General features: G+C 39.6%; 1 protein-coding gene across 3 annotated transcripts in view; it reads left to right on the top strand.

The window, feature by feature from the left end:
* The first annotated feature begins 282 nt into the window (after positions 1-282).
* The window catches only part of IFT80 (intraflagellar transport 80), a 47,374-nt gene continuing 32,404 nt past the window's right edge, over positions 283-15,252 (top strand). Inside the window, exons 1-6 of one of the 3 annotated variants that reach the window (XM_067002080.1) lie at positions 284-440; positions 963-1,137; positions 2,456-2,540; positions 3,277-3,499; positions 11,052-11,162; positions 13,469-13,537. In XM_067002080.1, the coding sequence (XP_066858181.1) occupies positions 2,505-2,540; positions 3,277-3,499; positions 11,052-11,162; positions 13,469-13,537 (439 nt within the window). In that variant the 5' untranslated portion in view covers positions 284-440; positions 963-1,137; positions 2,456-2,504. Of the gene's footprint in view, positions 441-962; positions 1,138-2,455; positions 2,541-3,276; positions 3,500-10,777; positions 10,799-11,051; positions 11,163-13,468; positions 13,538-15,252 lie in introns of those variants that run through there. The other 2 variants (XM_067002079.1, XM_067002081.1) reach the window with 2 other exon arrangements.

Below are 15,252 nucleotides of genomic sequence, written 5' to 3' on the forward strand. Positions count from 1 at the left end.
GCCGGGGGGGGTCGGTCGGGTTTTGGAAGTAGGTCAGTGGGCGGCGCCTGGGCGTGCGGCGGGACGGCTGGGCCGAGCGGACGGGGCTTTTACGAGTACAATATAATAATAATTAATTAAAAAAAAAAAGTGATAATAATAAAAATGGAGCGGGGTTTTCAGTCGGCGCTAATGAACGGGCGGCGCGGGGAGCCGCGTCACCTGGTCTGTCACGGCCCGCCCGGGCCCGTGAGGTGGCGGGGCGGGGGGGGGAGGAGGAGGAGGAGGAGGAGGAGGAGGAGGAAGGCGAAGTCTCGCGGGAAGTCGCTATAGAGACGGGGGGGCCGCGGACACGCCGCCTGTGCCGGGAGGCAGGCGGGAGCCGCCGGGGGCCGCCTCAGGCCGGCCGCTGAGGGAGCGGCCGCGGCTGTCTCCGCTCTGCTCCCCCCGTCCCGGCGCAGGTAAAGGCGGCCGGGCAGGGGGCGGCGGTGTGAGGGGGGGGGGGGCTACGAGCTGGGACCCGCGGGGGTGCGGGGAGAGCCGCGGGCAGGCGGGCGGCTGGGGACCGGCTGGGGACCGGTGGTCCCCCGGCTCCACGGGGGTGCTTGGCGGGAGGGAGCGGCCGCTGGGGAGCGAGCTGGGCACCGGCCTCGGCCCTGTCCCTGAGGGAAAAGGGGGGGCCGCGTCCCTCTGCCTCCCTCTGTCCGCCGCGCACAGCCTTGCTCAACCTCTCCGGCCCTCTCTGAGCCCTCCTGGGCCCTCCCTGAGCCCTCACTTCTCGTCCGGCAGCTCCGGAGGGAGAGCAGCTGAGGGGAGGAGAGCGCAGGATGGGAATTGCGACGAGGAGGCACGGGGCTGAGGTGGTTTTTTAAAAAAGGGCAACAGTTTGAGGCCGGGAGAAGCTGAGCCGAGCTCATGTAGAGCAACTTGCTGCCTGCAGTTGGTGCCCAGCCGCCTCCTTATTGCCGTATCTTTTTTAAAAGCTTGTAGGAAATGCTTTCAGCTGATGCGCTAGCAGTTAGGCTCTGCTGAGTTCCTGCCCTGAATGCATGCACGAAGGGTGTAGGGTGAGAGGAGTCGCCGCTGTCCGAGCTGTCCTGTGCCCCTCACACCTCCCCTGGCGCTGACAGGTGCAGCCGCACGGCCGCGGAGCGCTCTGCGAGTATCTCGGGCAAGGGGAAGCGTTCGTGCCGTTCAGGTGCACGTAAGGAGTGTTTCGAACTGGCCTTTTCAAAAATCACGATAATTATTTCATTCCTTGAAAGTAAATTAACAGAATTAATGTGAATTCATGACGACACATGACGATTTGTTTGGGGTGTCCCTGTGGTGGAAGCTGGCCATACCAGCACGTCTCCTGAAACTCTCAAGTGAGAAATAAGAAGTTAAAAACTACCAAGAAGCAGCTGAAAGGGTGGGGTTAAGTGTGGAAAACATTGCAGCGTAGGCTGAACAGGTATATGGCCCCGCTGAGCAAAGGCTTTACTACTATATGGAAGTCAGGGACTTGATTAAAAGTTGGAAGTTGAGCACAAACTTAGGCCCCTTCTAAACGCCTGCATGGTGAGTTTTTTGGTTTGCCACGCAGTTTTTGGTTAAGGCATGAGAACGAAATTAGACATTCAAATATGAGAGAGAGAATTATTTAAAAATTACATCGATTGACACACGCAATAGTTAAGTAGGGTTGAAAATTAAGTTATTTTATCCTTTGGGCATACTTTTAATGTTTCTTAAGTTCTGCGTAGTACATGTTTGACACGTGGTCGTTTTTATGATGGAAAAAATTCCAGGAGTTCAGAAGGTCGCGTTGTGTGTCATTGTGCTCTCCTGGAGCATACCGTTTGCCCCAAACCTCTCGCACTCACTTCTTTCCATTCTGAAGGGAGAATGTGTTTTAACCCGGATCAGTGCCTCCATCCTGTCCAGGCACAGACTCGCAAGGCTTTTGCTGTTAAAAGAGGGAAGGGGATGGGACTGCGGGACCTCTTTGAACTGGTTATGGAATTACTGCGTTGCAGTGAAGTATCATGAACATTACAAATAGCGGTGGGTGACAGAGTAAGATATTGTATAATTTGGTCACAGCAGGATTGTTTTCATAACATAGCTTTTCTCATAGTGCTGTCACTAAGCACGAAGCTTCTTGAAAAGTTTGTGATTCCAGGTTTTCCCTTGCTACTGTCATGGCTATATGTCTGCACAAGGCTACGTCAGTGTTTCAGCTTACAACATTCCAGCAAAATGCTCCTACCATGAGTTGTTCTTTAAATTGCCCAGTGTTTATACTCAGCAATCACGTTAAGTATGCAGTTGGGTACTGTACAAACAGAATTCCCTTAAAACTCAGGTTCATTTTGGTGCTTATTTTGGCACAGTGCTAATGCAATACTGGTCATTCAAAACTTTGTCTTGCTGTTGGTATCTTCCTTTTTAGTTTTGGCTACTTATATATGTTTGCTTTGTTTTATTACAGTTATAATATTCCTACGTACCGTTTTTAATGATACATCTGAACAACTGAAATGAGACTGAAGACTTCACTTTTAAAGGAACCAAAGCATATCCTTTGTCTCAGAATAAACCACAGAAAAACATATCATTTTTGTTTAGTTTCTTTTCTAGAAAGGGTTTTATTTATCTTAAACCTTGTAGTAAAATATTTGTAAATTGCAGGTCTCTTTTTTTTAATCTCACCATCTAGTACAGTCTTTAAGGGCAATGTTTTAAGAGATGTGGAACATTCTTCAGAAGCTGTCAATGTTTTGCTACTAACTTTTGAGTTTTTCTTTCCTGTTTGTAGTGATGTTAAATCTTTCCAAGGCAGTAAATAGGAGTAGTGATATTATATGCTTGCTTGTAAGAGGATGCACACATAGCAGATATAAACAAAAGTGTGATATTACATTTCTTAACAAATATGTCAACAGTTTAAATACATTGTGGTGTTAATAAACCAACACCACGTGTGTTGATGTGAACAATAACAGGGCGATTTGCACTTGTATTGTTCACTAAGATGCTGTACAGGTGTAACCCAACAGTTCTGCAATGTTTCAATAAATAAATATATATCATAGTAATTCTATTTTTGCATGATATGGCTTGTCTGCTTTATATCCTGGTGAATTTCTATCATCTCTTTCCTTGATACAAAAGAGCAAAGAAAAAAATGAAGAATTATATTTCCTATATACGAAACATTTCATGTAATCTTATGAAAATAATGTTACTGTACTGAGATATTGTGTCCATTTTTAATGATTAAAATTTTCAGATTTCCTTAATTTAATTATACATAAGGAACTAGTTAGCTGTGTGGGATGGACTACAGCTGATGAGCTATATTCCTGCAGTGATGACCACCAAATTATGAAATGGAACCTTTTAACTAGTGAGACTACCCGAGTAGTGAAACTCCCAGATGATACTTATCCCATAGATCTTCACTGGCTTCCCAGAAGCGTAGGTGGGAAGAAGCAGTCCCATGCTGAGAGCTTTGTTCTTACAAGTTCTGATGGTAAGTCAATTAAAAATACTTATAATGTTATACCACTTTGTGCTTATGTCACAAACACTCACAGAATTATTTGCATGTAAATAATCTTCAATAAAACAATTTCAAATACCTATATAGGAGTTGCACTGATGTAATAAAATAGATGTTTCAAAATTAATACATTGTATTAGTATAGTTTTCACTGATACAACATTATTAGACATACTTCTGTCAGCAGATACATAATTGTATACGTAAAGTTAAATTCTGTCATATTTCGCAGCTCGTTTCCCATTTGTCTATTTCATTATCCAGTAGCTTTAAATATGTCTGGACTACTCACCAACATAGATCCCAGATCACTTACAGCTATCAAAACAGAAGATACCAAAATTGCTTAATTGTTATGTTTAATATCAACGTAGGCTATATCTTGGACATACTACAAGAACACGTCTCGTATCTGCTTTCTCTGGAGTCTTGAATATCCCTCTGAAGTAGCTAGTTCTGGCTGTCATCAGATCTGTAAGACTAGTCTGTGTGTCTGCTATGGTGGCAGACGTGTATACACACATATCTGCTGTGTGCTGCTGTGTCTCCAGTGTAGTCGTGTACCGGACTGGACTTTATGACAGTAGTGACTGTATTCCAGTGCGCGGATTCTGCTTTGTGCAAGGGAAGCGGGAGCCAGGAGGTTTGATGATTGCTTGTTTTCTTTCTTCCTCCCCAAAGAGACGTTAATTTTTGTCCAACTTAAACACAGTCAAAAATTTTTCCTGTATGATGGCAAATTTTTCATATCCCTGTTTCAGTGAAGAAATCTTAGGTAACTAGTTTCATTATTATTTTACATTTATTATGAAGCAGTCCATTCAAGTCATGTCAGACTTGTCTCCTTTCTTCCTGGTGCTGCAATTGGGATTATGATCCATGCCATTGACAGTTTTCTGCATATATTTTCCCTTTCTCTTCTTCTCTTATCCCTTTTCTTCGTTAAGTAAAACACTTGGATTCTACATTTTTTTAAAAGAAAATATGAAAAATAACAGCAAAGAGAAATTTTCATCCACCCCCTTTTTATTTCTGCTGTAAAGAACCTACGGTGTGGAAAGCCAGTAATTTAGACTAGGGTGTTTCTTCCTGAACCTGTCAGTTTTAAAACTAAGACTGCAAGGTGTTTGATCCTTTATGAAATCTGCTTTTATTTTATCTTACATTGACCTTGTTATTGACCACGAGCCTGCTGATGGGATGTTAGTTTGGGAAGGGTTTCTAACACTTCCTTGTGGTACATCCAAGAACGTGGCGAATGGGGGACTTGGAAAAGCTCTGTGACTCGTTTGCAGAAGTTGGGCAGTCCTTACATAGATCCTAACATCTTGTACCTTTGTTTTAATCTGTTGAAAATGCAGTGAAAGGTTTCAGAATAAGTCAACTAACTGTCGCGCTGACAGCGTTAATTATGTGCACAAAGAAGCAGATCACACGAATCTACTAAACTGAGTTCATATTCTTCTGCCAGCTGTCAGAGGTCTTGGTGGTAAAGCTGCGTTCCGACACAAACGGCAGCGATGGGAGTTTCTCAGCAGTGAACTCAAAGCACTTCGCTGCTTTAAATCCCTGCCAGCTCTTTCAGGCAGAACAGATCGTGGTCAATTGTAGAGTTTCCATCAGAATAATAATGGCCATCAGTCCCTGACCTTATCGATCGCTTTCACGGGGACCTGTTGATGGTTTCAGTGGGGCTGGTGGATGATTTCCAGTTAACTTCTGCCCGGGTTGTGGCCAGAACCTTGGATTTGTGGGTCTAGTATGTTTCCTTTGTGAGGGCTGCCTGTGTGCCTAGCTTCCCAGCGAGCCTGGTAGGGAACAGAGGGTTTGTTACTGGGCATTAGCAGGCCGGAGCTGGTGTGTCCACCGTGGCTTTCTGTATGGATGGGGAGAGATAACACCTGCTTGAAGAAGGCAGGGAAAATTGATTCCTTGCATGAAATTTTGTCAATTTCTCTGGCTGCTAGCAATGGTTGCACTTTACAATAAGGAAGGATGAGAGTTCAGTTCACAGACTGGAGGCCAAGATCTCTTCAAGGTATTTGATATGTAGATGAGGGCTACAAATACCTTCATGAAAAAGATGACTTAAGTCCGGTATGCAATTTTTTTTCTCTCATTTTCCTCTGGGTTTTGTATCAGTAAGATACATGAGGAAAAATAAATTGTATCCATAGATTAATTGAAAGGTTGAAAATCTGGTTTTATTTTTTTCAGAAATCTTAAATAAAAAATGAAAAAAGCATGTTCTGGTAGCATCCCTTCTGACATGCTTTAGTCTATACCCCTTGCAAATTTAGGTAAGGTAGCAGTTCTAGTTGATGTAGCGTCTAGTAGGTAGGGGTGCCCTTCTCCTGCAAGTGGGTTAATTGAACTGCAACAGAGCTACCCGTTAGCAATAAAGAGTCACGAATAACATCATGTATAGGTAGGGCCCCGAATCTTATCTGGGATTTGTTAGGACTTTTTAAGGCTGTCACTTAATTCTTAGAGGTTGGGATTACTCTAAGTGACTTAAATCAATTGTAGGGGTTTATAGTGAGGGGTTCTTGCAGCCTAGCAGATGATTCTTGTTGCTGCACGAGATTTTAGTTGTCTGACCAACAAATTCTAAACCAGTCCCTTAATCTTGATCTGCATTTTCCTTGATAACTTTTTTTGTTCATTTGTAACTTTTACCAAACGTATTCTGTCTAGCCTAAAGTTGTCATTTTGGGATTCTAGCTAATGTTGGAGTACTTCGTAAAGATTTCAGCTGCAAGGAATAGAGACAAAAGGGCCAGGAAGAATGCTGTCTCTTCCATATTTAAAAAAGGTGGGGGGGGGGGGGGGGGGGGGATTTTTTTTTTTATAAAACATGTAAACAATCATGTAACACTGTCTCAGAATCCATATGCACTTGAGAGTCTGTAAACTGTCATTGTCCAGCTTCTGGAGATCAGCTTGATTAACTTTCACTTTCTTTTAATGCAGCTGTTTCTTGCATGCAGTATGAACTGATTTGGCTGCCTCTGCCAACTTGCAGAGGGATTTTTTTTATTGCTCAGTGGGATTTTTTTTTTTCTTTTTACAAACACATAGGCCCTTTGGATTGTACAGTTCTCGGCACATTCCTAAGGCTTATCACCTTAACGGTGTTACAGCTGGAATAGGTACTGTCCATTCAAAGTCTGCAGTCTCCTGGCCTGTCTTGTTTCTCGGGTGACAGAAGGTTGTACAGAGCAGTGGACACCCTGAGGTAGGAGGGTAACATAGGATATTGCATAAGGAAGATAGGGTGTAGTTTTTATTAAACTGAATAGAGTAAATCCCAATTTGTATATAAGCTTCGAGTCTAAATTTAAACAAAACTGAATGAAAAAACTGACCTAGAAACTTTTTTCCCTGTTCCCTAAGAAAAGAAAGAAAGTGGGACTCCATGGTCAGACTCGGAGGGGGCTTGCTGCCAGGTAATCAATAACTTTGGAGCTAGCTCCAGAGAGACAGAGTGCCCTCCATCCCTACAATTTTTATGGAAAGGGGCAGCAACGTGATGAAAAAACACTGAATTACTGAACGCCATAACGAGGGGGCAGCTGTGGCACAGGCTGGTGACAGTCCACATGGAAGAGTTGTCACCATCCCCGCAATGCTGGGAGGATTCAGCTGGACTCCCTTCTTAGGCAGTAAAATTTGATTAGCTTTGCTAATCATGGAGTTAGTTATTTTTATCGTAATTAATTCATGTTTTTTGTCTTGTATAAGTCAGCACTTTATCTGCTTTCTCACAGACTTTTTTTTTTAACCTAGTAGCTGTTGTTCAGACTAAGGGGTAAGCTCCTAGCAACGAGTGGTAAATTCAGCCTGAAAAGTTGATTTTTGGAAAACTGTTCCTGAAATGTATTAGTCAAAAAAAATTATAGTTTTGTTCAATTTTACCCAATGAAATAGAAATAAAAAAAAACAGTGCTAACCTAATTTGGAGAAGAATAAATGGAGATAAATCTTGATGCAGAAATTTTCAGTTTTTCTCCTAGTGTAACCTAGCACTTTTAATGGATATAACTTATCTTGAAAAGGTTTGTTTTTTTTATGCATGTGTGAGTGAATTACTGCATTGTAAGTGTATAATCAAGTTTTGTTTCTGAATTACTTTTTTTTTAATAGTAAAATTTTAAATTTGGTTTAGCTACTACATATATATCATGCCTTATGTGTCAAGCCTGCAATTTTCCTGCAGCAGCTAATTCGTCTCTGTGATAAGGATTCCTGGAGATTTGCTGAATCTGATGGAAATTGAGTATAATGTCTTTACAGGGTTGCATTTAATTCCTGGTTCAACTCCAGATGTTTGTGAAATTAGAGCAAATGTAAATTTAATCCTCTTGGGTGTTCTTCTGAGTTTCATCTCTTGTGGGATATTGTTCTTTTACTTCCTACTTACATTGATTATGTTACTACTTTATTTACAAAAATAAAGAATATGTTCAGTTTTATATTGGATATTAAGCACAAATCATGAGGGAATAGACCTATTTTTTAACTCTTTTTTTTATTAATAATTTTGCATTAGGTCAGCATTTAAGAGTCTGTGAAAAGTAATGAACAAAACATACATCTTTTTTATTCTGTATTTAAATAGGCTGCTAATCTCCCACTTGAAATTCCTCCAGAACTGGAGAGTCACTTTAGGCTTGAGGACAGCTTCTGGCTTCAGTACTTCATAAAAATCAGGGAACAGTATTCTACAAATCTCAGATTTAAAGTAAGGTTAAGTTGAATCACTTCTATCTATTCCAAGCATATAGCTAAAATTTTCCCTTTCTTAATTGTGTATAAGAAGGCAATAACTTCTATTTGAAAGCCTCTACTACTTGAATGTTAAATTGAAGAACAGAAGAGAGAAGAAGGCAGAGAAATCCATTGAAAATTGCTTTTGGAGCAACTTCCATGTAAGAATGCAATGAAAAAAATGTATTTAATGAGTCGCATTGATTTGACTATCATAAGTTGTAAATTCATGTTGGAAAAGTAAAGAAATTACAGAAATAAAGATGACAACCTTGAAGATTTTGATTTGTGCTTAGGTATTACTGAACAGTTTTTAAACACACGATCCTCTTTCCAGATGAATTCTTAGCACCAAAGATGGACCTGTTTTTATTTGAAAATGTATTCTTTCCTACTAGGCCACAAATTGCTACGTTTTATTATTTGGAAGATGTCTTGTGAAAAAGTAGGAGCTGGCAGACCGGGAAGGGGTGCAGAAGATGGATCAGCGAGTTGAATGCCTCCCAGTGTCACAGGGCTTTATCCTGTACAGTGACATGGCCCATTGTTTTCCCGATAATGTGACTTAAACCCAAATACTCAGTCACTTGCCAACTGTCAATTTTTTTGTTGTTCTTTGATTTTTGTTTGTTTGTTTCCTGGTTTTTGTCAGGTTGCGGGGGCGTCTTAGAGGAGTACCGAGGCCTTTACTGAGTGGTAATGAAAAGCCAAAATGTGTAGTTCAGTGTGTGATCTTTAAAATGGTCTGTTCAAATAAACTGATTTATACAAACCATTCTTTTTCTTCAGTATTAAGTCCTTAGCTTGGAAATCCTGCATTGGCAGAGAGTTGGCTGGATGCTTGTGCCTTTTTGTTTATATGCTTAAAATGAAGACAAAGCGTAATTGTACTCATTTGAATAATACTAGGAAGAGCGCTGATGTCCGCCTGATGTTTATTTACTGACAGATCTACCAGAATGCTTTGTGTTTGCTTTTAGGCTGCTTTTGTTTTCAAGTTTTGTTTTTGTTTTGTTTCTTAAATTGAAGTGCAAAATAAAACACAATAAAAGTCACTTCAGGCTCCTGGAAGCGCAGGCCGCTTGCACAGTAGCCAAGATTGGTGAAGTGTTTTTGTTTTTTTTTTAATGTGTGTTTAGAGTGGTGGTGTCTAAGGTTTTACTTTCTGTGTGGTTCATAGCTAACTCCACTCTCACCTGCACACACATACTTGCCTTGATAACGTGTTTCTTTACTAAGATAGACAGGTTTTTAGTCTGTTTTTCTGCCCCCAGCTCTTTGTGCCAGGCCCGGCCCGTGCTGGTGGCGCGGCCGCCTCTGCCTGCACTCAGCCGGGCCCTGTCTCACTGCTGCTGGGTTTTCTAGAGATGCTCCTGGCACCTCTGCTGATGGCTTCCATCATCCAGTTACTTCAGGGGCCGTAGCCTACCCTACCAGCTTCCCTGGGGTCAGAGAGCCTTCCTCCACCTCCGGCAAGAGGCAGCCGACTTCTGCGCTTTTCCTTAAGGAGCGCTGAGCCCGGCGGTGCTCTGGAAGCTTTCCCATTAGCTGGTGACTGCTGAAGGGTCTTTTTGCTGATGTCAATATTGTAGTTCCAGCTAGGTATCTAGTTCTTCTGCACAGGAGATACCTCATTTTGGCAGGTTAAGCTGCCTTCTTTTTATCCATTCCTCTCCCTCAAGCTTGTCATAAGGGCAATGACCAACGAAAATACCTTTGGGCACTTATTTCCACGCCGTTCTTAACTCAAAATATGCCCCCCATTTCTCTCTGTGTTTTCTCAATACGTTCTGGGATCCCACTATTTAACCAGACCAGGTGTGGCCTGTCCTATAATTCATACTCCCAAGCAGGAGGCTCATATGTGTATGTTATTAACGGAAAACTGATCCCATCTGAAGTGACGGAGCATTTGCGTGCGCTTGGTGTGAGGTAGCCGTGTAGTGTTTATTTCAAAGAATTCTGCTCACGCTGAAAATAGCTTTTAGGGGCTTACTGGCAGATATTAGATAAAATAATTTTAAAAGAGTTTTGGTTTTAAAGTAGTTAATTTGAGTTGCTGAACTATTCTAAGCCACACATTTGTTCTGCCACATGTTTCCAAGCCCTCCTTTGTCTGCTCTTTGGTCCAGTTTAAATTTGATCTTCCTGGATTTAAGCAACATCCCTCATTTGGAAAGAAAGACTTCCTCATGCTTCTGTTGAAATCATTAATAGCTTTGTTTTTTGGCTTCTGTGAATTTCCATAACAGCCCCATAATGCAAGCAGTAGGACTTCCTCAGAGAAACGCGCTCGCTGATGGTCAGATTGTAGGAGCTTTTCCATTATCCTTTTGGTGTTGAGTGATTTTTCAGATCTTAAAAAAAAAGAAAACCCAAGGACTCTGCTGAGCTGCAGCGTGCGTACCTCTGTTTGTTAGCTTTCGGACAATGAAATAACAGCAGGCGGCTGCGTCCCCAGAGAAACGCGCACACTTTAGAGGGGCACAAGCAAAATGAGTAGGCAAAACAAAGATTACGTATACCAAAAGGGGAAAAAAAAACATGTTTTAGCTAGTTTACAAATGTTTCTTCTGCAAAAGTTCATTTGTTTGGGCTAATCATAGTTGTGAACAATGTAATTGCGCTTTCTGTTCTTGTTTCTGTTGGTTTCTTCATCTCGTTCTGCGTGTGCATTGTTAACAGAAGAGAACAAAATAAACACCGATTTGCAAAAATAGGTACTCAATTTCTGTATTGAACTTTCGTTTAGGGAAGTTCCACTTAATTTCCAAATCGGGAAGAGTAGAGAAAAGCGTGGAAGCCCACTGCGGAGCCGTGCTTGCAGGAAGGTGGAATTCCGAGGGAACAGCGCTGGCCACAGGTAAGCGCTCCTGAGGAAATGAAGTGGTTTGAAAACTGAAATAACAGAAGAGAGCTCTCAAAATAAAGCCGTTTGTTTTTTTTTTTCATATACGTAGATGATATGCCATGAAGAAGTGAAAGGGTACAAAAATGTAGTATTAAAATTTATGAAACATTAGTGCGTAATAAAATGTGTAGAGCATGAGCTTTACGCTATAGGATAAACCCAACAAAATGTTTTGGAAACATAGCTTAATCCCTGACATATATTTAAAAGATGTAGTCCCAGATTTCTGGCAGGTATTCTTCTTATATTGAATTTGAATGAATAAAACTGAGTCTATTAAAGTGTTCACATAGTGGTCTAGCTTGAAATTCTCTCCCTTGTGAGAAAGGGGGGAAATGGAAACACAAAATCAGTAACAAGTAAAGTGTGCCAAAATAAGTTGCTTTTTTTTTAAGTCTTTGTTATCACTCGAGGTATTATCACTTTGTTTAATATAAATTAATTTTGTGCTGTTTGATCAATGCTGTTTTAGAATATGATTCGCTACCTTAATACAAAAGTGAGTAAAAAAACATTTCTGTTTTATTGTGATGCTGTTTATTAGAAGTTATCCTATTTACTTGAAAGTAAATGTTTTTAATATCAATGCTTAGAGGCTTTTGTAAATATTGAGTACTTCGTAAAGGAGAATACTTGTGTGTTTTTTTCTTGTCTGTTAAAAAAAAAAAAAAAAGGTCGCTAAGTTGGCACGTTTATACCTGCACATGTCATTGGAGCTTTTGGGCCAGCAAAGTTTACTGAGGCCTCATGAGCATCTTCGATGTTCCTGTGCAGCTCTTCCTTGACTGTTTGGAGTGGCGCAGTCTAGCTGCTGTCTAATTCTTTTCTCTGTCGGTGCTGGAAGAGTGATCTCCTGGTGTCTGCATCTCTACGTGTCTTTTTTTCCCCTAAATCTTTTGGTAATTAATTGCTTTTGTCACTTTCCTCAAGAAAACCTATCTTGATGTTAAGGGGAAGCTAATTATGTTTCCTGTGATAGACTTCTCCTTGATTTCTGCTGGTGTCAGAATTTTCTGCAGCCTCCTGTTGATCTAGCACAGCTGATTTCTTTGGACAAGATCCAACTCAGTCCAGAAGTACTGAAGATAATTTTGGATCTGCTTGTTTCCAGACTCAGTCTGTCTCTAAAATGGTGCTTTAAGGGACTCCGTCTGGCATGTTCCTCTTAAATCCCAGAGGAATAGAAATATTGTTCTTTTTAAAGGCAAATTTGCCTCAGGAAGTTCTCCAAAGAAAAAGTCAAACTTGCCTTTCTATTTTTTATTTATTTATTTTTTTGAAAAACTGCATGATGCTTATGGGGAATGTGTGAATTCACCTCCACATCCAAATAGCATACTCTGAGGTCAACCACTCTTCTCCTGCAACAACAGAGTTGAATAGAGAATCGTTGGTGATACTGTATCAGTTAAAATGTCCTTTATGGCTCTATTTTTACAGTATCAAATGGGCACAGGATTTTTTTTCATAGTGTTTGTTACACTTTTAATACTATCTAAGAGGTAAATCTTCCATATATAAAAACCTGAAGTCTGGAAGTAAATTATCTTCAAAAGAAAGAATGGCATCAAGGGTCCAGGTGCACCTTTTTCCCGATCAGTCGAATCAGGGGGATTTAAATAAAGGCAAAGAACTGTGCATTTTAAATATGATAACACCTTAGAAAATCTCTGTTCTTTTATATGTACATAACTAAATCTGCTGTATAGCATATAAGAGTTTTGATAAGTAAATTAAGTTTCTTGGTAGCATGCAGTTATGTTATGAAATTTAAGCCTTCCAAATTGAGCCCCCAGTTATCTTCAGTTTCACCATTTATCAACTGTGAAGCCTCCAGTTTAATACTTAAAATCTGCGCCTTCTCTCTTTGGACTCTTAAGAGATTCATTTAATCAGCCTCTGGGACATTGAACTGTAAATAGATGCAGACTACTAGCAATGCTAAATAACAAATACGTAACTTAGAGTGCTTGAATAGGGATGGACTTTCTCTTGCTAGGAGCAGCTTCAGATAAGACCATAAGGAGTTTCAGGAGAGGAAGAGACTTGTTGATAACAGTAGAAAAGGACTTAAATATTTTTCTTTAAAATACTATCTATTTGCATGTTAGGAAGACTATGTAAAAACTATATTACTTGTGTAAAGATCCAGGCTTATTTTAACTTCAGTACCTCCCAATAAATGCCGTAAGTTTACAACTGCCACGATTGTTAGACTTATTACTGCTTTTAAGTTGATTTCTGTGATAACTTTTCAGTTGGTGAAGATGGGCAAGTGAAAATCTGGTCTAAAAGTGGAATGCTGAGATCCACGTTAGCTCAGCAAGGTAAGTTAATTTTCTTAAAGTTCAGTTAGAACTTTAAATTTGAGGCATCTAAAATATATTTAAATAACAGACCCTAAGCCTGGTTTGGTTAATGATCTTTATGCCCAGGTAATCTTCACTAAAATTAAAGATAAATCATGGCATTTTTCAGCAAATATTTTCAAAGCAGGAGCTTCTCTGCAATGAAGAAGAGCTTCTATTATCCGTTTTGTCTTTTTTTGAATATCATATCTCTTATGAATTTTTTGTCAAGTGATTATTTTTTTTCAGGATAGAGCACAATCACCTTTTCCTACTGACATGCTAACTACAACCTGTAGAAGTTTCTCAGTGGGTGTTTGCCTTTTGTTTTGTCTTGGGCTGGATAAATTGCTAAGATGTAAGGAAAATGGCAAAAATATGTTTAATTTTTATTACTGAACTGTGATTAGAAGTTCTGAGTATGAAATAGTTTGTTTTAGATTCCAGTTTTCCTGTTTTTTTTTTTTTTTTTTAACATTTGCTTTTCATCTGAAATGGTTTGTATTCGATCCCTCCCTCCAAACTGTTGTTTTTATATGATAAATTTAAAGGAAAAACTGTGTAGCTTGAATTTTCAATAAGATATTTTTCAAGAAAAAAAAGGTAAAATTAAATGTACTGTTGCAATATTTTCAGACAACAGTTTCAGTTCCACGCTAAGGATTCTGGAGAGACTAAAGAATTAAAAATAAGAAGAATCAGTTTTAAATATTAAGCCACAGACTCTTACAGCGAAACTGAGGAAAAAAAAGTTACTAAGAGCATTGCAAGAATGCTTGAAAGATGCAAAATGTATATAGGTTAGTTCCTCTGCCCTTTAAAACTCTTAACAGCCCTATTTAACCCAGTAACTAATTTAATATATGCAAACAGTCTTACAGAAGTGAAACCATTCCTGTACTTCATTTCTTTGTTGAACTGGGGCTGTGGAGACCTAACCTTGATCTTGGCTTTGCAACTACAGTTCTATGCATAGTAGAACATTTCAGTTATTTTTATTAAATCAATTTAAAATTACATTATTGTAAAAATACAACAGTGCAAGCTGAAAATACGTATTTATACAAATGCAGTTTGGTATTTTTGAAATGCTGTTTTCTTATAATTACAATTTCTAACATTTCTGTACTATTTCAGTGAAGATACTGAGCTAGATTTTGTTTTTCAGACTTCATACATTGAGATCATGTGACCTTTTGACATTTTTTAAGAAACCACATGCACCTGGGGTTGGGTTAAATGTCAGACCCTTATCTCTTTCTAAAACAAATTATCTAAATTCTTTCAACCTGTTGAAGGCATCTTAACCACAGGAGTGAATGTAAAATGTATTTCAATTTTGTTGAGGAAGTTCATATTCAGATGTAATATTTTTTTTTCATGCTTACAATGTAAAAAGGTAAGCTAACTGAACTGTGACTTTTGGAAAAAAATGCTTGAAGCACAAACTCATCTTTATTTTTCAGTTATATGTTTTAAGTTTTTTTTGTGTTTTTATATGCTTATTTGAGGTTTCATGTAGATTCTAAAGTAAGAGACATTCTAGTTTGAAATATGCAAGTTGAATTTCCATTGATTTGTTAGAATTTCTGGTACGCTATAAGAATTGGGTCTGCTTGAAATAATTATCTATGTATTTGTGTTTTAAGATAAGGACCTATGAGGCTCCAAAGCCCTTTAAACGTGATAGGATC

This window comes from Anser cygnoides, chromosome 9 (assembly GCF_040182565.1).
Source record: "Anser cygnoides isolate HZ-2024a breed goose chromosome 9, Taihu_goose_T2T_genome, whole genome shotgun sequence".
Classification (NCBI taxonomy): Eukaryota; Metazoa; Chordata; class Aves; order Anseriformes; family Anatidae; genus Anser; species Anser cygnoides.